Below are 21,529 nucleotides of genomic sequence, written 5' to 3'. Positions count from 1 at the left end.
CAATTCTTATTACACACATATAGAGTAGAATTTTTCATATCTTTGTATATAGAATATGTTTACACCAATTCATGCCTTTATACATGTACTTTGGTTTTTTTATTTGCTTTACAATTCTTATTACACATATATACTTCAATTTTTCATATCTGTTTTTATATAAAGTATGTTACACTCAATTTGAGTCTTCATACATGTACTTTGGATAATGATGTCCATCACATTCCACCATCCTTGCTAATCCCCTGTCCCTCCCTTTCCCTCCCATCCCTCTGCTTTATCTAGAGTTCATCCATTCCTCCCATGCTCTCCCTCCCTACCCCACTATGAATCCTCCTTATATCAGAAAAAAAACATTTGGCATTTGTTTTGTTGGGATTGGCTAACTTCACTTAGCATTATCTTCTCCAACTCCATCCATTTACCTGCAAATGCCATGATTTTATTCTCTTTTATTGCTGAGTAAAATTCCATTGTGTGTATATGCCACATTTTTTTTATCCATTCATCCACTGAAGGGCATTTAGGTTGGCTCCACAGTTTAGCTATTGTGAATTGTGCTGCTATAAACATTGATGTGGCTGTGTCCCTGTGGTATGCTGTTTTTAAGTCTTTTGGGTATAGTCCGAGGAGAGGGAAAGCTGGGTCAAATGGTGGCTCTATTCCCAGATTTCCAAGGAATCTCCATACTGCTTCCCATATTGGCTGCACCAATTTGCAGTCCCACCAGCAATGTATGACTATACCTTTTCCCCCGCATCTTCACCAATACTTATTGTTGTTCATCTTCATAACAGCTGCCATTCTGACTGGAGTGAGATGATATCTTAGAGTAGTTCTGATTAGCAGTTCTCTGATTGCTAGAGATGCTGAGCTTTTTTCATTTATTTGTTGATTGATTGTATATCCTCTTCTGATGTCTGTTCTGTTCCTTGGCCCATTTGTTGATTGTGTTATTTGGTTTTTTGATGCTTAGCTTTTTCAGTTTATATATCCAGAGATTAGTGCTCTATCTGATGCGTGAGGAGTAAAAATTTGCTCCCAGGATGTGGGCTCTCTGTTTACCTCACAGATTGTTCCTTTTGTTGAGAAGAAACTTTTTAGTTTGATTCCATCGCATTTATTGATTCTTGGTTTCAATTCTTGTGCTATAGAGTCTTATTAAGGAAGTTGAGGCCTAATCCTACATAATGAAGATTAGGGCCTACTTTTTTTTCTATTAGACACAGAGTCTCTGGTTGAATTCCTAGGTCCTTAATCCATTTTGAGTTAAGTTTTGAGCATGGTGAGTGACAGGGGTTTAATTTCATCCAAAAGGAAATTTCATGTCACTTTCTAAAATGTTGAACTGGAATGGTGGGTCCCACATTTATTTGTTGTGTGGCCTTAGGGAAGTTTTATAACTTATCAAGTCTGAGTTCGTTACCTAAAAATTAGGGCCTGTACTTTTCAGGTTTGTGGTAAAAATTAGAAATAATGTATATAAAGTTATTAATGTGATCCTCAGTTTATATAATAAATAGCGACTAGGTTTACCATGACATTAGTTATATTCTTCTAGCTCTAAAGATTCAAATGTCAGCTAAATGCAGGATGTCATTACATATATCAGCAAAATACAGGTACAAACATCGTGCTTGATATTTAACAATTTGATGAGGCTTGGAAAAAATCATGATGAGTAGCTTTTTTACACTGTCATGATTCTGGGGAAAATCTGTAACATAAAGCCAAGGAGCTGCATTTTGCATTGATCTCCATAGCAATCATCAATTTCCCCACAAAATTTAGTACTTTATTTTATCCCATTCTATATACCAGGCAGACAGCTCTAAAATATATATATCCAGCCCACACTATTCTGTGAATACAAGACTCATATATCTAATTGTCTAGTTAACATTCTCTAGAGGATATCCAATAGATAGCTCAAATAAACATGGTCAAACAGAGCTCTTAATACACCCCACAAAATGTGGCCTCCTTCAGTCTTCCCCATTTCAGTAAAAAAAAAAAACACCACTATTGTCCAACTATTTCTAAAATCAGTAACAAAAGAACCATCATGAGAAGGTATAAACATATCTATCTTTGCAGTTATATTTTGAATCTTCCTGCTTTTTAAATCTCTATAACCATATCTCTAGTCCAAGCTACCATCAACATATGATGTTCCCTCTGAATATTTTCACTCATTGTTCACCTTTTTGACTACTTCTTAACTTTCAGAGTCCAGTTTAAATTTTATTTTGCATCAAGTAGATGGTCCCCATTCTTAGTCTATTTTCCATTTTATCAGGTATTGCAATATATAACTATATAACTAACCACATATTTATTAATTTAATGCCCCCCAATATACTTCAAGCTCCATCAGGGAAGACAACATATCTCTCTTTATTCCCCACATTTTTATTTATTTATTTATTTTGGTACTGGTGATTGAACCAAGGGTGCTTAACCAATGAGCTACGTCCCCATCCCTTTCTGTGTTTTATTTTGAGACAGGGTCTCACTAAGTTGCTTAGGGCTCTACTAAGTTGCTGACACTCACCTCAAACTTGCAATCATCTTGCCTTAGCCTCCCAAGTCACTGGGATTACAGGCAAACATCACCATGCCCAGCTTTGTTCACCACTGTTCACCTAGCACAATAAGCATTTGGTGAATATTCAAAGAATATTAAATGTATTATTTGTGGACCCAGGGTTTGATAATACTGCCTTAGATAATAAATACTTATTTACATGTCCTCAAATGTACTTAGCACTTTTCACCTCAAATGATGGTGAAAATTATATAGCATCATGAGAATACTTTTACTAACAAAGAATGTATTGACAAATGTTGGATTTTAGGAGCAAGAGGAATTAGGCAGTTAAAATATAATTTAAAATGTTTTTTATTAAAAAAATTAAAGCACACTTATTTCTCACACAACTAACATGCCAGAATTATGGTGAAGCTATGATGCCCTAATCATTAAAATTGAACAAAAATTCGGGTTATTAGTCTAATAACTTCTGAATATTATTATTACTGCATTCCCATCTTGCTTACCCAAACTCAGGTACAGAGAGTTATCAGACATTATAGATGGGCTCCAATTCAAAGGATCCAAAATACATAAAATATTTAAATCCACTCAACAAACATATTAAGTGATTACTATACCAGACACACAAGCATGTGGTTTTCCAGGCAATTCAGACATGGCAACGTGCCCCATAAAAAATCAACTTTCTTTCCCTACAGAGCCATGCCCATGCAGGTCATCATTCAGATTTTTGCATCTGGTGTCTGCCAGTTGCTCCTCAGGATCTCTGCTGAAGCATAGTGCCAACTCAAGGAGACATTTCCAGCTACATAAAGTACTCTTGGTACCAAGAAATGATTTATGGACTTGAACTGATGAATTATTTTCCCATTTGACAGCCAAAGGAGGCCATTTAACTGCCTTTACAAACTACTAGGGATGAATCATAATGACGTAAAGAATTGCCGGACAGGAAAAGGCCCCGACATGCTTGTTCTGTGGACTCGTTTCTACTTAGCTTTGTCTTAGCTGCATTTGCTCTTGGCTCACTCACCATTAAAATGTCTTGCTGGCTGCAAAACTCACTGTACAGTCAACAGCATTTGTTCTGACCATCTTAATTGACAAATTATTCTACATGACTGCATCTCCTTTAATGAAATAGTTCTTCCTGAAATCCCTATTTATGTGGCTCTGTGCTTAAGTTTTTCATAGCCCTTGGTTAAATTGCTGATTTTTAAAATTCATCCTCTATTAAAAAATAACTATATTAACAATAGCAATTTGTCTTTGGCTATTTATCAGATTACTTTCTTGTGGCAAAATGGCTACAAGGTCACCTTTATAACTTATTTAGTAATAATGATGATGATGATGATGATGATGATGATGATACTAATAATTATACTAACATGAATTGCTGAGTACCTTCTTCCTAGAGAGCATTCATATATTTTCTTCAGTTAAAGATATCAACATTATTCTACCTGTATACATGGGAAAGACACTGAGGTTCAGAGAAGCAAATTAGTTTTCTCAAAATCACAAAGCTAATGTCAGAATCAGGATTTGGGTCATAATATTCTGGTTCTGAAACGGACCACGGGAGCAAAACAAGTTTTTTTTTTTAAATTTTTCACTGGTCTTCTCCTAGAATAAAATTCTTGTTTCACTGAGCTCCCTTTATTTTTGTGTATGTGCCTCTATGTACATGTGTTAGAAGCATCTTCCTGTAGATATGTTGCTCAGCATAAGGTCTCATCCTTCTACATATAAGAAAATCCGTTCTAGTCAAATGAGATCATAGTGCCATGAGCAGTTCATAGTTATATAAGCTTTTACTAGTGAAAAGAACTCAAGTTTTGTAAAACAACAACCACCCATGTCTTTAAAGGATCATCATTATTTGCTGTAAAACATTTGGAAAACTACCTCCCAAATTTCTTTTTTTTTTCTTTTTTTTTAATTTTTTTTATTGGTTGTTCAAAACATTATAAAGCTATTGACATATCATATTTCATACAATAGATTCAAGTTGGTTATGAACTCCCAATTTTACCCCAAATAGAGATTGCAGAATCACATCGGTTACACATCCACATTTTTACATAATGCCCTATTAGTAACTGTTGTATTCTGCTACCTTTACTATCCTCTACTATCCCCCCTCCCTCCCCTCCCATCTTCTCTCACTAACCCATCCACTGTAATTCATTTCTCTCCTTGTTTATTTTCCCATTCCCCTCACAACCTCTTATATGTAATTTTGTATAACAATGAGGGTCTCCCTCCATTACCATGCAATTTCCCTTTCTCTCCTTTTCCATCCCACCTCATGTATCTGTTTAATGTTAATCTTTTCTTCCTGCTCTTCCTCCCTGCTCTGTTCTTAGTTGCTCTCATTATATCAAAGAAGACATTTGGTATTTGTTTTTTAGGGATTGGCTAGCTTCACTAAGCATGATCTGCTCTAGTGCCATCCATTGCCCTGCAAATTCTATGATTTTGTCATTTTTTAGTGCTGTGTAGTACTCCATGGTGTATAAATGCCACATTTTTTTAATCCATTCATCTATTGAAGGGCATCTGGGTTGGTTCCACAGTCTAGCAATTGTGAATTGTGCTGCTATGAACATCGATGTAGCAGTATCCCTGTAGTACGCTCTTTTAAGATCTTCAGGGAATAGTCCAAGAAGGGCAATAGCTGGGTCAAATGGTGGTTCCATTCCCAGCTTTCCCAGGAATCTCCATACTGCTTTCCAGATTGGCCGCACCAGTTTGCAGTCCCACCAGCAATGTACAAGAGTACCCTTTTCCCCACATCCTCGCCAGCACTTGTTGTTGTTTGACTTCATAATGGCTGCCAATCTTACTGGAGTGAGATGGTATCTTAGGGTGGTTTTGATTTGCATTTCTCTGACTGCTAGAGATGGTGAGCATTTTTTCATGTACTTGTTGATTGATTGTATGTCCTCCTCTGAGAAGTGTCTGTTCAGGTCTTTGGCCCATTTGTTGATTGGGTTATTTGTTTTCTTATTGTTTAATTTTTTGAGTTCTTTGTATACTCTGTATATTAGGGCTCTATCTGAAGTGTGAGGAGTAAAAATTTGTTCCCATGATGTAGGCTCCCTATTTACCTCTTTTATTGTTTCTCTTGCTGAGAGAAATTTCCATATCTGTAAATTAGGGATGAAATAACATATCTCATAAGATTTTAGGATGACTAAATGTGATCATCTATGTGAAAGCACACAACCCTACTCTTAGTTCCATAATTCTATGTGGTATTTATGTATAAGGGTAAATCTTTGTATCAGGAGCAGCAGATCTTGGAGGACATTAATATAATTGGTAAGCCCCTTAGAAAAGTGGCTGTATAGAAACAGAGATATGAAAAAAATTGTTCTATATGTGTAATAAGAATTGTGATGCCATCTCTAGCTGTCAGAGAAATGCAAATCAAAACCACCCTAAGATACCATCTCACTCCAGTAAGATTGGCAGCCATTATGAAGTCAAACAACAACAAGTGCTGGCGAGGATGTGGGGAAAAGGGTACACTTGTACATTGCTGGTCGGCCTGCAGATTGGTGCAGCCAATTTGGAAAGCAGTATGGAGATTTCTTGGAAAGCTGGGAATGGAGCCACCATTTGACCCAGCTATTCCCCTTCTTGGTCTATTCCCTAAAGACCTAAAAAGAGCATGCTACAGGGACACTGCTACATCGATGTTCATAGCAGCACAGTTCACAATAGCAAGACTGTGGAACCAACCTAGATGCCCTTCAATAGACGAATGGATAAAAAAACGTGGCATTTATACACAATGGAGTATTACTCTGCATTAAAAAATGACAAAATCATAGAATTTGCAGGGAAATGGATGGCATTAGAACAGATTATGCTAAGTGAAGCTAGCCAATCCCTAAAAAACAAATGCCAAATGTCTTCTTTGATATAAGGAGAGTAACTAAGATCAGAGTAGGGACGAAGAGCAGGAGAAGAAGATTAACATTTAACAGGGATGAGAGGTGGGAGGGAAAGGGAGAGAGAAGGGAAATTGCATGGAAATGGAAGGAGACCCTCAGGGTTATACAGTGGAGGGGGTAGAGAGAGAGGAGGGGAGGGGAGGGGAGAGGTGGGGAGGGGGGAGGGTGGAGGATGGGAAAGGCAGCGGAGCACAACAGACACTAGTATGGCAATATGTAAATCAATGGATGTGTAACTGATGTGATTCTGCAATCTGTGTATGGGGTGAAGGTGGGAGTTCATAACCCACTTGAATCAAAGTGTGGAATATGATATGTCAAGAAATTTGTAATGTTTTGAACAACCCACAATAAAAAATTAAAAAAAAAAGGTGTCCACCAAAAACTGAAAAATAAATATTAAAAAATTAAAAAAAAAAGAATTGTGATGCATTCTGCTGTCATGTATTTAAAAAATAAAAGCAATTAAAAAAGAATATTCTCAGCTTGTTCAAATCACTGCTTCCAAATTAGGGGAAAACAACGTAGCCAAGACTATCAGACATAAACATAATGGACCTAGAAAAATCTGTGCCCATGGGTGCAACCTAGGAGACATAATTCAAACCCTCCCCCAAACTCTCCTCTCCCAGCAATAACTTGGTGCTAGAGAAGATAGTCAAGGAGTCAAAGATCACCTCTGATACTGAAAGCGAACCATCAGAGCATAACTGGCCTGGATTGGGCACATTTGCCATATCCTGCTGTCATATGCTCCAACTTGTTCACTCCCAGCTCTCCAAGCTGATCCCCTACACAGCTGCTTGCAAAATAAGTCCATAGGAACAAATGTTCTCATAGTCCCTGGCTTTGCAGAAAAACAAGACTGTCTTTCTGTGGATGGGACAGTTAATAGTGTTAGTTCATCACCCTATAGGGCACAGAAACATGACACACACATTTTCCTAGGACAAAGACTGGCAATCTCTTTGACCCTGGCTGTCACTATAGGGTTACTAGACGTCTCTATGCCAAAGGTTGGGGGCACAGTGAAGAAAATCTGGGAGAAAAAGGAGAGACTCAATAAGAATGGCTGAGGAGGACTGATAAAAAAAAATCACTCTTTAAACTGACACCCAAAATCCTCCTTTCCAGTAATCCTAAGCAGGTTATTTTTCTCCCTAGTCCCTAAAGGTCAGGAATAGGGTTGACCTTGTTTCTAGAGAGAACAAGTGGCCACCTGCAGGGTAGGAATCATGACACTCTGGGAAAGGCTCCCACAGGCTCTGCCAATTTGCCAGAAATTCACAGCATTAGTTATGCCTATGAGTTACAGAATTGAAATATCTATTAAATTGCAAATATGCTAGCTGAGAAGGAAAATTTTGGGCTCTTTTCAGTCACAGATTCCTATACTTATTGAGATATTAGATTAGCTCCAGAAGAAAACAAAGATCTGAGAAAATGGGTTACAAAGAAGACAGGACATTAGAATATTTAAAATAGGTGAATAAGGGAAAGAGATACCATTGAGGGAAGGTTTGGTAACTGCAATGGCCAGAGTAACACAGGAAAGGAAAAGGAGGCCTAGGAGGAAAGGTAATGAAGCTTCTGCGAGCCAGTTTAGTCCTGAGATTTTTGCACCTGCAAGCGTGCAAAAGAACAGTCAATTATGAAATGCACAGTAAGTCATGTGAAAAGTTCTCTTAATGCAGCCAAGTACTATTGACTGCTGAGGTCTTTTTTTATTAAGTCACAAAAAAGGTACAAACGAGATCCATTTTCATGTGATAATCAGGATACAGACATTCAGATCATGTTAACTGGCTGCTCAGAGAGTACATGGAGGAGAAAGAACATATGCCAATGATTTGTTTCTTTCTGTGCTTCACATCACACTGCTTCAGAGCAACTTTAAGGTGGATGCTTTCTTGGCCAAGCTCTTTATTTTTCTGGAACATTTGAGACCAACTTGCTTCATCATCTAAATCGCCCATCTCTGTAAGGTGATCAATTTGTCAATAGCCCTCCTGTAGTATTACATCGATAAATTGTGCTCTTCACTCTCTACTTGGATCGACCAGTCTATTGGATGGTGTGATTACGATAGCTTCCCAGTGCTGTTCTCAGTTTGTGTATTAACTTCTCTCTAGGCTACTTCAGGGTTTTACATTTTTTCCCTACTCACTACTGAAGATGGAAATAGTGCAGCTGATTCTGAGCAAGCCACACAGTCAGTCGCTTGTTTAAATGTCCTACTGAAACAAATATTTTAAGGAAAATGCCACAAACAGGCCCAAATTGATTTAGCTCACAAGCATGCTTTATTTGGTCCATAGAGTGCTTTACGATCCAGGGATTTTCACATAAAAACCAGATTTCCACATCTCCTCAAAATTAGAGACCTGGCAATATTGGATTCTTAGTCTCACCTGGCAGCAATCAGTTAGGGCTGAATGGGTGCAGCCAGCATACTCCAATTTGCCACTCCCTATTGCCTGGAACACCTGGTCTACACCACTCATATACATGACCTACCTGGCTGCTAGAAATATTTGAATATTGAGTAGGGAACTCCGCCATCCAAATGCTTTTCCTATTAAATTAACAATTATTCTTAAAGACAAAGCAACTGATTGACATACTAACATTTTAGATTAAAGGTTATTTTAGGGACCCTTATACCTGAGCTCGGGACTCACCAACTTTCAATCCTTCCAGGGTTGTATCTCTTCTTTTGACCCAGCACCCAGGATTAAGGGACTTTAGAGAGAATAAAAGGCGGGGGGTAAGGTAATAAAAGCATGTACTAAGATTCAGGATATGGTGGTTCTAGTTCTAGCCATACTATTTAACACCTGCCATCCCAGGACAAATGTTTTTAAATTTCTCCAAGCCATAGTTTACACTTTTAAAAATTTATATTGCTACTACTATTACTACTAGTAGTACTACTAATGATAATAATATCACCTTTGCTGCTAACTCCATAAAGTGCTTGTGAGCAACAGAATGTAAAATGATTTTAAATTCATTTGTAAATTTATGTTCATTCAACAGGAGTGAAATGATTCAAAATTATAAATTGTTCTACAAACACAAAGCTGTCTTATTGGTACCCAACTAAAGCACTCACCAATCAAATAAACACCCTTCCAGACAAAGCTACAAATAATAATTTTTGGAAACCTGCTATATACTCAGAACTTGGGAACAAAGAAAAGAAATGATCAACAAATGCCATCCTTTAAGGCTTGTTAGGAAAATAAGACAAACAATGAAACATACTAATTATAGTTGTGATATAAAGTAAGTGTCCAATAAATATTTTATTGAAACCATGAAGTTACAGGCATTAGTAGGATCCCAATAAATTACGTACTCACTTAGCTATTCACTTAGCTTTCCTGATGTTTATTCTGTGGAAACAGCATCCTCAAATGCTCTCAAGGGGAAAAAAGTGTTATATGGTCATACAAGTTTAGGAAATGTCCTAAAATGCATGCCATTTCACTTTGGTAAATTAATAAATATTAGAATATTATAAGCAATAAGCTTCCTTGGGATGACTTGCAAAAATAAAATTGTTTGAATTTCATCTAGCAAATAAACAAATGGTTATAGCCTCTTTTTTCTTCTCCCCTCTCATTTTTCCTCCCCTCCCCTCCCCTCCCCTCCTCTCCTCTCCTCTCCTGGAAATCTCTTAAAAATTTTGTTAATCTCCCTCAGAATTTGAGTTCCACAGAACACTGTTCCCTTGAATAAATTTAATATTTTTACAGGTTCCCAGGGGATCATTCTTCCATCTCCCTACTGTCTGCTTTCAGAACCACATTAAAAAACTTGGATCCTGAATTACTTGTTGCACATAGCAGGCACTGATTTATGTGCAAACAGATCTTTACCAACTGAACCATACTGTTTAACTAGATGCTTCTCCATTGCTTCACTTACCCTAGTTCAGTATCACTATCATAACTTCAGTAAACCTATTTGAGTCTATTTTTTCCTCAATATGAAATGTCAAATTAATAGGGAATGAGGCACTAAAACATGAAATCTGGCAAATTCCGTCTTTCATGCATTTTTGTTTTTCCTTCTTACTTCTCTGGCATTAACCTCAGTTCTGATTCAATTCTGCTTTTCATTCCTAAAGATTTTAACTGAGGCCACGCATGGCAGTATATGCCCGTAATTCCAGCAACTCATGAGCCTGAGGGAATAGGATCACAAGTTCAAGACCAGCCTCAGCAATTTAGTGAGGCCCTAAGCAACTTTAAAAAGAGCTGGGGATGTGCCTCAGTGGTTAAATACCACTTGGTTCAATCACTGGTACCAAAACAAAAAGATTAAGAGCTAAGGACTAAGCTCAAAATTTCAAGTGTACCCTATGAGGGGTGTTTAAGCTCTAATACAGAATTATTAAAAACCAAATGGTACATGTTCTAAAAGGAATATTTCAGTGGAAAGATGTGTGACAAATATTTTGGTATTTATTCTCAAGATAGGCAATGTATGTTTAGTGAATGAAATCATATGACTTGTTCTTTGTGATGGTAAAAATTTATATTTAAGAGTCAGAAAGACCTAGATTCATATCTGTACTCTTATAATTACAAAGCACATAGCCCTGGGCACAGCATATCTCACAAGTTTTAGTTTCTTCTTCTGTAAAATGGGGACAATAATAATAACCACTGTCTTATGGTTGTTGTGAATATTAAATGAGAAAATGAATGAAAAACCCTAAGCACAATGTATACCACATAGTGAGCTCTAAAAAGAGGCATTAACTGTCTGGGTCCCCCGGTCATGATTATTATATAATTGTTGGCTTAAAGACCACTTCCCCTGTTGTATTATCCTTAATCAAAATACCAAATTTCATTTATTCCACCAACTCTCAACCATATCACTACATTCCATGTTTTTTCTCACCCCAGTGTCTCAGCATTAACAGCAGAGGCATAAAGGAACTAAGTGTAAGGACCACAAACACCATGATCACCAACATGAATGTGAAATTTATCCCTGTGTGTATATTGCTACCATTTTCCACACCAGAGGAAGTTTATTCTAACAATGCAGTCTAAATGAAACCTGCAACAATGCACCACTGTTAAACTTTGCAAAGTGGAGATTAAAAGCACTTGCTGAAGTCATGCATTTGAACATCTTCACCACAGACTGATCCCAAATTCTACTTTGCAGTTTTACAAAGTTCTGCACATCTAGAATGCTATGCTACCACTGCTTTACAGTGACCAAGCATCGAATCTTTGAAGTATATCCATAAAAGAAACCCTCTAGTCATAGCATTCAGACACCAATGTTTATGGGATTACTCCCAATATGTGAAAAAACTCCAATCAGGAACTCTAGAGATATCTACAACAATCCAGAGGAAGGGTGTTATTTGCATATTCACTAGATAACAGGTTATTGGGATTTTTTTTTCTAAGTAGCCAATGCTCATTTCTAAAAAGCTTCATAAAAGCATGAATTTGTGAAAGATTTGTCATGTGAACTGTGAATTATCTTCCAGATAAAGTTAATTAGTGATGGCTTCCTGCATTTATTCATTTTTTAACATCCGCATAATTTATGTGTACCACTGACCTTCTCAAGGATGACCTTGTCCTGTAATCCCAGGAGACCCTATTCCATTACCCTGCTCATGTTCTCCCACTCCTTTCCTCCTCCTTCCATTATCACCTGCTCTACATTTTCACATTGTTTTAACCAATTCCCCTGTCTTTCTTTATCACTTTAACTAGCACTCTGCACAAATTCAATGTGAGAATACAGGGGAAATCTATAAAATAGCAAATAGTTACCTAAAATATGCCATGGGATATAAAGCTGCCGGCTGTATTCATCATTGGCAAATGACCTAAACAAGTCTATTTATTCTTATAGCCTCCCTGTTCATCTGCAGCTTCCAAAACTATAAAAAGAAATTTCCACAATAACATCACACAGGTATACTAAGATTTATATAACCAAAGTATTCCAGACAAGTTGCATTTAAAGCAAATCCTATTTAAATGTAGTAAAAAGGTAACTGTTTAAAAGGAGATACTGTAGCATATTATTTTATATGAATGAATAATTTCATAAAGCACATTGTTACCTTCTAACTTAACAGTTTTGAATACCTGAATCTTTTTATAATTGATCTACTTAAAATAAATATCAACTATAAACTTTAAGAGAACACTTGTTTTACTATAGACATATTTCTCAGAAATATCAATTTTAAGAGAACAGCCAGAAAATAACTTTTTAAAAAAAAACCTTTAAAAATCTGAAAATCTTGTAAAGCTTGTATATTTTCAATACTCCATATTATAGAATGTCATATTATTCAATTTTATAATTAAAAGGTCCCATTAATTTCACATTGAAATTCTTACCCTATGCCTGTATACTCCTAAACTCAAAATAAGTTAATGTTTCTCTTTAAATAATCCCAGCTTTATATTCTGAATTATGAGAGGACAATCTGTTTAATTTTGTTTTCATAATACTCAGCATACAAAGCCAGTATAGCATACATTGCAAAAAGAATCAGCTTTCACACAGCAACCTCTTGAGCTTCCATTTCAAGAAACCATTTTGTTTCTACATGAAGCATAACATTTAAACTATTAATATCTAAACTTCATATTTCTCACGTGAATCAACATTGACCCAAAGATAATGACTTAAATTTGAATTTTTCTTATATCTAGTTCATTGCTTAGCATGTAATATATACTTAGTATATTTTTTATTTGAATGGTAAATAAATGACTTTTCATTTATTGAGGTTGCTTTACCCACATAATCCCTTGACATGTTTCCTGTGGTTACCAATGACCATGATATTCATGATAGCTTTTAGAAGTTTAAGGGATACAATTTGGGGTCTATGGAAATATGATTGTTTTATGTGTGTGAACCAACATGCTTACAAGAAATCAAAAGCACCATTCTTTCTTCTAGTGTTTCTCAAAGAATAACTCTTAGAAAGCATATACCCAAATGCCTGGACAAAAAGGTAAGTAAATTCTTTATCTTATTGATGTACTAAACAAGAATCAGAGAGAAAGACATGGGGATCTGTATTTGAAGATTTTTCTCCTCATCCTTCCTGGGTCTCTCCACATGATTCTGATGTACACTAAATTTTGTGAACCTTCTGGGCACAGTGACACATGACTGTCATCCCAGAAACTCAGAAGGCTTAGGTAGGAGGATTAAAAGTTTGAGGTCATCCTGGGCAAATTAGCAAGACCCTGTCTCTTTTTTTTTTTTTAAAGAAAAGGGCTGGGGATGTAGCTCAGTAGTAAAGAGCACCTGGGCTCAAACCTCAGTACTTACCAAAAATCTAAATCTGAATCTCTGTAAGGGATCCAGATGAAATTTGAGTCCCACAGTTCAATTATACTAAAAGTTTAGAGCAAATAAATCAATACCTCATAAGATACACAAAAAGTGGCTGTAGCTTTGCCTTTCTAGATTCTAAAATAAAAATAAAGATGCAAATTGTTGCTATCATATTTTATTAGATCAGAGTGTAAAGGAGATTTGGTGTTTAATTTATTATGGTTCAATTTAAACATAAACCAAATACGAATGTGACTGCAAAACGAATGTGTTTCCCAAGCATCTGATAAGTATTGGTGATTGTAGTCAAAGTGACAATGCCATAGCCTTTGTGCATGGTCCATGGTCAGATCACTTATTAATGATGTATAACTGCCTATGATTGAATATTCTACCATGAATGAGTCCAGGAAGTCTAGTTCATGTTGAGAAAAACAGAAATTAATCAAAGGCAAATATTTGGAATTTGGGATTGGCCTGATTGATATGATAGTTATTTTTTAAAATCCCATGAGAATGGAACACACCTTGGTGCCCTTCAACAGATGAATGGATAAGAAAAACTGTAGTGTATATACACAATGGAGTATTACTCAGCCATAAAAAGGTTGACTTTATGACATTTATAAGTAAATGGATGGACCTGGTGATTAGCATGATAAGTGAAATAAGCCAGTCCCCCCCAAAAAAAAGGTTGAAAATTTTATCTGACATGTGGAAGCTAACCCACAATAATGGGGAGGGGGGAAGAACAGATATTCAGTGGATTAGACAAAGGGGGATGAAGGGAAGAAACAAGAAATAGGAAAAGGGAAGACAGAAGAATGAATTTGAAATTATTTTCCTATGCACATATATGAATACACCATAGTGAATCCCATCATCATGTATATCCATAAGAATGGGGTCCCAACTAGAATAAGATGTATTCCATGCTTGTATAATTATATCAAAATTAATTCTACTGTTATGTATAACTAAAAAGAACCAACAAAAATAAATTTTAAAAAGTCCATGGGGGGAAGAACAGCCATTCTAATCCAAAGAACTATTTAAACTTTCACAGAAGGTGCTCTCCAAATTCAAACTAAAGTAAAACTGTCGTTTATTATGATAGAGAGTGGACAAAATGTGTGTAAACTCTCACTTAAAATTTTGGAAAGGACAAAAAAAACCCCAAATTTAAATACACATATGGGTTTTAGCACTGAATTCAGCAAGTATTAATACAAGTTGACTGATTTTTAAACTACCCCAAGAGATCTTCCAGACATAAAAAAAAGAAATATAGAAAAAAAATGTATTCCTACCCTTAGCAATGCCATGATAATTAACTACCTGGTTGATGTCAACATTAGGTGATTAAACAGGTAATGCCCAAATACATTAATCATAAATAAATCAATGTAATCAATATTGCAATTGTCTTAATAATTTCAAAGTTCATCATAGCTCAGATTTTATCCAAAATACAAATGTGTATATGTATATATACAAACATACACATGTGTGTTTTAAAATCATATGTATTTGAAGTTCATATGTATTTGAAGTATACAGCATGACATTTTAATATACACATATATATGGTGACTTGATTACTGTAGTCTAGAAAATTAATTTATCTATCTCATAAAGCTATTTTTTCACTTTTTTGTGTTAAATGTACCTGAAATCTATTCTTTCAGCAAATTTCAAGCAAACACTATAATAGTATCAACTAGTCATCATGCTATATGTTAAATCACTAGACTTATTCCTCCTACATAATCATAAATTTGTATATACCTTTTGACCTACATCTCCCTATTTCTATTTCTCTGCCCCACCTACTCTCTTGATGTATATTCGACTTTTTTCGGATTCTACATATAAGTGAGATTATTATATATTTAAAGTATTTACATAATACAGGTTGAATATCCCTAACCTGAAATCCTAAATGCTCCAAACTCCAGAACTTTTTGATTGCTGATATGAAGCCACAAAAAGAATACTCCATACTTGTCATCATGTGATGGGTCAGAGTGAAAAATACAGTTGCACTAAAATATCATATAAACTTACCATATGGTTATATGTATGTATACATTAGGCTCTTGATCCTTAAATTAATCGTTCATATTCTACATATAGCACTTTTCAGTGAAATTTATTAATAGTATGCTTTCCAACTGTTTGATTTGCAACCAATTCTAAGTTCATAGAAAGTTGCCTCCTTGAACAAAACTCTTTCTTCCCAAATCAAGTTACATTTAGCATTTAATTTGCTGTATTTAATAGAACCAATTCCTACCTGTAACTTTCAATTCAGTTGTTCGTCTTACAAGTTTTCCTTCATACTTAAGTTCACATGTGTAATTTCCTCCATCTTCTTCTTGAACTTCCTGGATTAGAAGAGCATTTCCTTTCTGTATTATTATACTTCTCCACATTTTTGGCTTGCATTCCTAAAGAGAAAATATTTTTAAGTAAATCAAAAATAAATATTCACATCATTATATTTTCATGCTGGCAAGTTACTGCTTTCACTTTTTTTTGCATTCTTCTCTTTAGTTTCAAAATAGGTAGCTAAGGAGTTAAATAAATGACCAAGCAACATCACAAATGTATATTATTTTATCTCATTCAAATATAATCACCCATCACATTAAGAGCCACTTGAAATACCTGGCACCAATAGCCAGAAGATTTATGAAGCATTCTGCAAAATTAGAAAAGCATACAAGTCCCCTAAATGTAAGAGATGTAGAGTAGAACCTTAAAAGTTGCTAAATATATAATGTCCTGTCAAGTACAAAAAAAATCATCTACATGGAATAAAGGGAGAGGTAATTTAAAGGTTCTTCTGACCAAAATATAGTTCCTGATACTACCTGCTAAGGTTAGTGTTGGAGTGGCCTCTTACGATCTGTATGTTTTAATGAAAACACATAGATATAAAGAACTTTTAATGCACTGCATTAAAGTATCATCTTGCTGGTGGATAGTTAACCAATTAGTGAAGATTTATTTTTATATGATTAGTCCATTAGCACCAATTTTTACCATCACCCTAACCCTAAGATTCCTAAGAGGATATGGTTCACTTAGACATTTAGCTTACTCCAGGGGGTCTTAAGCATTATTAAACATTCATAAAATGCTTTTTATTTGGCAAGGAAGTTTATAATTCTTTCATTAATCCCACCTTATTGTAAAACTAATACAAATACTCCAGAGCCTCCCTCCTTGTGGTCAAGATATCCATTATGAGGCTACAAGAAAGCGTCTAGAAAATTTGGTTGAAAGAATTCTCTAGAAATGCAGCTAGGGGAAATAAGGATGTGCATTGAAAAAAATCATCCACCTATTTTGTATGCTCAGTGACCAGAGAATATGGTTTGAGTTTTGAAGCCAATTTGTTTTACTCCTCTGATGGGAATGTGAGCAAGTCTTACTACTGGGATTGGACTACCTTAGAAAGGAATGCATAACACTTTTGCAGACATTGACACTTTTCCAGAGAGTGACAAGCAATAACAAATTATGTAAGAATATTCAAGAATTTTTGACCACGTGGCATTGTCTTTAGCAACAACTTCAGTCAACTTTGACATACTGTCCCAGTCTGTCTATTACTTACCACAAATTTTCAACCAAAGTGATAACCAAACACTATACAAATATCAGTGACAGCATAGGGGATAGCTGTGAGGGAGTGCTAAACAAGGCAAAAATATGTTATCATCTAAATTATGATTCTCTTAATTGAGGTAAGAAATTGTGAGGCAGAGTAATTGGACAATAGTAAAAAGCACTTTCCACTTTCTCCATTACAGCATTTACAGTATCTGCATCTACTCCTGTTCAACCACACCCTCCTCAATACATCCTAAGTGTTCACAGAAAGTTAGAATCTATGCTGACTCTCTAGCCTCAGATGTGAGTGTCTGTGTGTAAATGATTTGAGAGAGTAAATGCTCATATTAGTGTTTGACCATAACAATTTTTCTTCTGTTTGCAGGAGTTTTGACAAGAAAACACAAAAACCAGCACTTAAGTTCACAGGTATAATATTTAAGAGATACACTTGCTTTATGTCCAGTACAACTACCCACACACATTTTCAGAGAGTAAATAAAAGTAATATTATGGAGAACATCTAGATATAAGATTGCTTTACTCCCTAGGGTCTTTCGGAAGAACAGTTAAGGGTTTGTCTGAAATTATATTACATACCATGTCTGGCAAGGTTTATCACCTATATGAGATTTGCTTCTGAGTTAAACCTTGGGATATAAGGTTTCTGGGAAAATGAAGAAAAAAGTCTGAACAGAGAGGAAAAAACAGCCCAGCTGCCACTGTCGTCATACAATAATAATCCACAATTATTTTCGCATTGCTTCCAACTCTGATAGCCTCAGATTTCTAAAGAATCATTCTGAAGGTCATTAAACAAAAATATGGTCCCTCTGGGCATTTTGAGAGGAAAGGAAAATGAAAACTGAGCTGAGGGTAGGCAAATGAGCCCACATACTCATTTTATTCAAAGATAAATGTTATTGTTTTCTCATGTCATTTGGTGGCAAAGTCCATATGCAATTAGTTCTAACCATTTTCATTTTCCCTGCTCACTGTTTTGAATTTCTCCCAGGAAGTAAAAACTAAAGAATGTATAAGCATTAGAAATAACTCCTGACAAAGAACTGCCAGGAATATTTATATGTTCTTTGAGACAGATCTAGATAATCCAATGTGGCAACTTTCCAAGTCCCCACATCCAGGTTTATAAAGGATTATTTGTATCCAATAGGTTTGTTTTTTGTTTTGTTCTTTTTTTTTCTGAAAACTGTGGCATAAGAATATGCCACCTTCAGGTTACCTCTAACCCTCTGGATACAATGTTGTACAGATGAAGAAGAAAACCGCCTTTAGGTTGAAGATACCTCTAGGTTAAAAACCAGAGTTCACCCAAGTTCTGTGATCATGAGAAAATTTGCTTAACTTCCTTAGGTCTCAATTTCCTACTCTGCAATTTGGTGATAATACTAATTACCATATGAGCAGCCAGAACCTAGAGGCTTGCAGGATTTATTCATTATATCTTGTTGGGCAGCACTATATATAGCAGTCATCCAGCACAGAAATTGCTTTTATTTCTAAACCTTTCCAGTCCTGGATCATGTCTCTCCAGAACTTCTGACTGTAGATGGTAAAAATTGGTGCTAATGGACTAATCATATAAAAATAAATCTTCACTAATTGGTTAACTATCCACCAGCAAGATGATACTTTAATGCAGTGCATTAAAAGTTCTTTATATCTATGTGTTTTCATTAAAACATACAGATCGTAAGAGGCCACTCCAACACTAACCTTAGCAGGTAGTATCAGGAACTATATTTTGGTCAGAAGAACCTTTAAATTACCTCTCCCTTTATTCCATGTAGATGATCATCCTGATACTTACTTTCATCTACCATTCACAAAGTTACTTTTTTGGCCATTCTACTAAGGTCTGGATGTGTCTATATAGAAGTTCAGATGTTTTTCAGGCCCTTAAACCCATTATTTGCAATGTTTCTTCCTATGTGACTGGCTATTAAGCTTAAAAGTTGTCTCTGCTTTTCTCTTGACTCTTATCTTCCTAGTGGAAAATCAATGTCACCATACCTTACTGCCCCAGACCTGTTGAGAGATTAATTCTGACAGCCTGTTAGGCAAAGAAGTTTGAAGTACATAGGCCAAGTCTCAAAATGGTTGTTTCTCTGAGACTAGGATATCTCTCAAAGACTCAACTATGTGCAAGCAGATAACATTGGCCTCAATGTGCAAATTCCCTACTATTCATTGCCCCGAGATTATTAAAATAAATTTTATCAACTTGAAGATTGAGGACCATTTTTTATGAAGTTGCCTATATTTAACAAGCAACTTCATTTAGTGCTCTGACCATTCACAGAGCAGTTTGTTATACATATCCTTGCTTGGCTAACTTAATGGCAATATGTAAAGCCCAGGTTCTTTCCTTCCCTTTTTCTTTGGGTGGCAGACATCCCATGACAGAAGTTGCTGAACCCTGAATACACAACAAAAACATTTATTGACCAAGACCATTGAAGTGAAATATTGCCAGACATATTTGGATATGGGAGTTTCCACCTTGAATATTAACGACTGAACTCAGTCTAATTATGAGATACCACCTTCATACTCACAGGTGCTTTTTAATCCATTTGACTTGTGGTTGTGGTTGTGTTTGTGCCATTCACTACACACAACTCATTCCTCATGATAAGTATATTAAAAAGATTGATTTAAATATTTCTTCTGGTTCTGAGTATCACAAAGCAGCTGTACAACCACAAGCCAATCAACTTCAGATCCCCAAAGCACTTCTGTTTGAATAGCAACACCCAGGATTTCAGAACAATTTCTCCCTTTTCCTCTAGAGTCTATCCTATCCCTTGAGGCACTCATATATGTCTAACACACTTTAGGGAACCAAACTTTCTGCAAGTTGAATACGGAAGAGATATTTAGAAACCCAATTGTAAATTAGGTATTAACCTTGCTGTTAAGGCTTGAATATATGGTGTTCCCCAAAAGTTCCTGTGTTAATTCAGGAATATTCAGAAGTGAAATGATTAGATGAGAAGAACTGCAGTCTAATCAGTCCATTCTAATTTGAATAGATCAACTTGGTAGTAAACTGTAGGCAGGTAAAGTGTGATTGAAGGAGGTAGGTCATTTCAGGGGGTGTGCCCTAAAGGTTTCATCTTCCCTATAGGCTCTTCCCCTTGTTCTTTCTGCTTCCCAGACACCATGTGGTGAGCAATAATCCTCCACTATGCTCTTTTTCATAATGTTCTGCCTCACCTTGGGTCCAGAGTGATGGATTTGGCTAACCATAGACTAACACTCTGAAGCTATGAACCAGAATGAACTTCCCTCCTCTTAAGTTGTTCTTGTCAGGTATTTTGGTTATATAAATGCAAAGCTGACTAGCATACTTGCCCCTTTTAGCCCTCTCTTTAATCTATTTACCTGGGATAAACGACTCCAAGGAGTCCTTCCCTGCCCAATCTGTACTTCTCCAACTCTATCTTTGTAGCCTTAATGTTAAGATTGGGAGCTGTATTAGTCAGTTTTTCATGGCTGTGACCAAAATACCTGTCACAACTTAAAGGAAGAAAATTTATTTGGGCTCAGTGTTTCAGAAGATTTGTCCATCATTATCTGGCTGGCAGAAACATCATAGTGGCAGGGCAAGGCAGAGAAAAACTGCTCAGTGCATGGCAGCTGGGAAGCAGAGAGAAAGAGAGGAAGGGGCTAGGGAGAAGGTATATCCCTCCAAGGCACATTCCCAGTAATCTACTTCCTCCAGCGTGGTCCTACCTCCCAATAGTCCATCCAGCTATCCAGCTAGCCAATCCACTGAGGAGGTCAGAGCTCACATGATCAAACTACTACCTAAAAACCCCACCTCTGAACCTTCAATACATGAGCTTTTAGAGTACAATCCAGATCCAAACTATAATTGTAGCCCACAGTCATTGAACTAATAAAGTCTAGACTCAAACACTTGGACCAGAATCCCAAGTTCTATATTATTGAACATGCTATTAAGTCAATGTAAACCTCAGTTGCTTCATCTATAGAAAACAGATGG

At 36.0% G+C, this 21,529-nt stretch overlaps 1 protein-coding gene across 5 annotated transcripts in view; it reads right to left on the bottom strand.

Annotated features, from left to right (window-relative positions):
* Positions 1-21,529, bottom strand: part of Il1rapl2 (interleukin 1 receptor accessory protein like 2) — a 1,002,166-nt gene that overhangs the window by 342,596 nt on the left and 638,041 nt on the right. For all 5 annotated transcript variants that reach the window (XM_046420860.2, XM_046420861.2, XM_058571609.1 and 2 more), the window contains one exon: positions 16,172-16,325. In XM_046420860.2, coding sequence (XP_046276816.1) covers positions 16,172-16,325 — 154 coding nt within the window. The remainder of the gene's footprint in view (positions 1-16,171; positions 16,326-21,529) is intronic.

This window comes from Marmota monax, unplaced genomic scaffold, assembly GCF_021218885.2.
Source record: "Marmota monax isolate L192 unplaced genomic scaffold, Marmota_monax_Labrador192_F-V1.1 WCK01_AAM20220418_F8-fsc00050, whole genome shotgun sequence".
Classification (NCBI taxonomy): Eukaryota; Metazoa; Chordata; class Mammalia; order Rodentia; family Sciuridae; genus Marmota; species Marmota monax.
The sequence above is the reverse complement of the archived record's forward strand: the minus strand, read 5'-3'. Positions and strand labels throughout refer to the sequence as shown.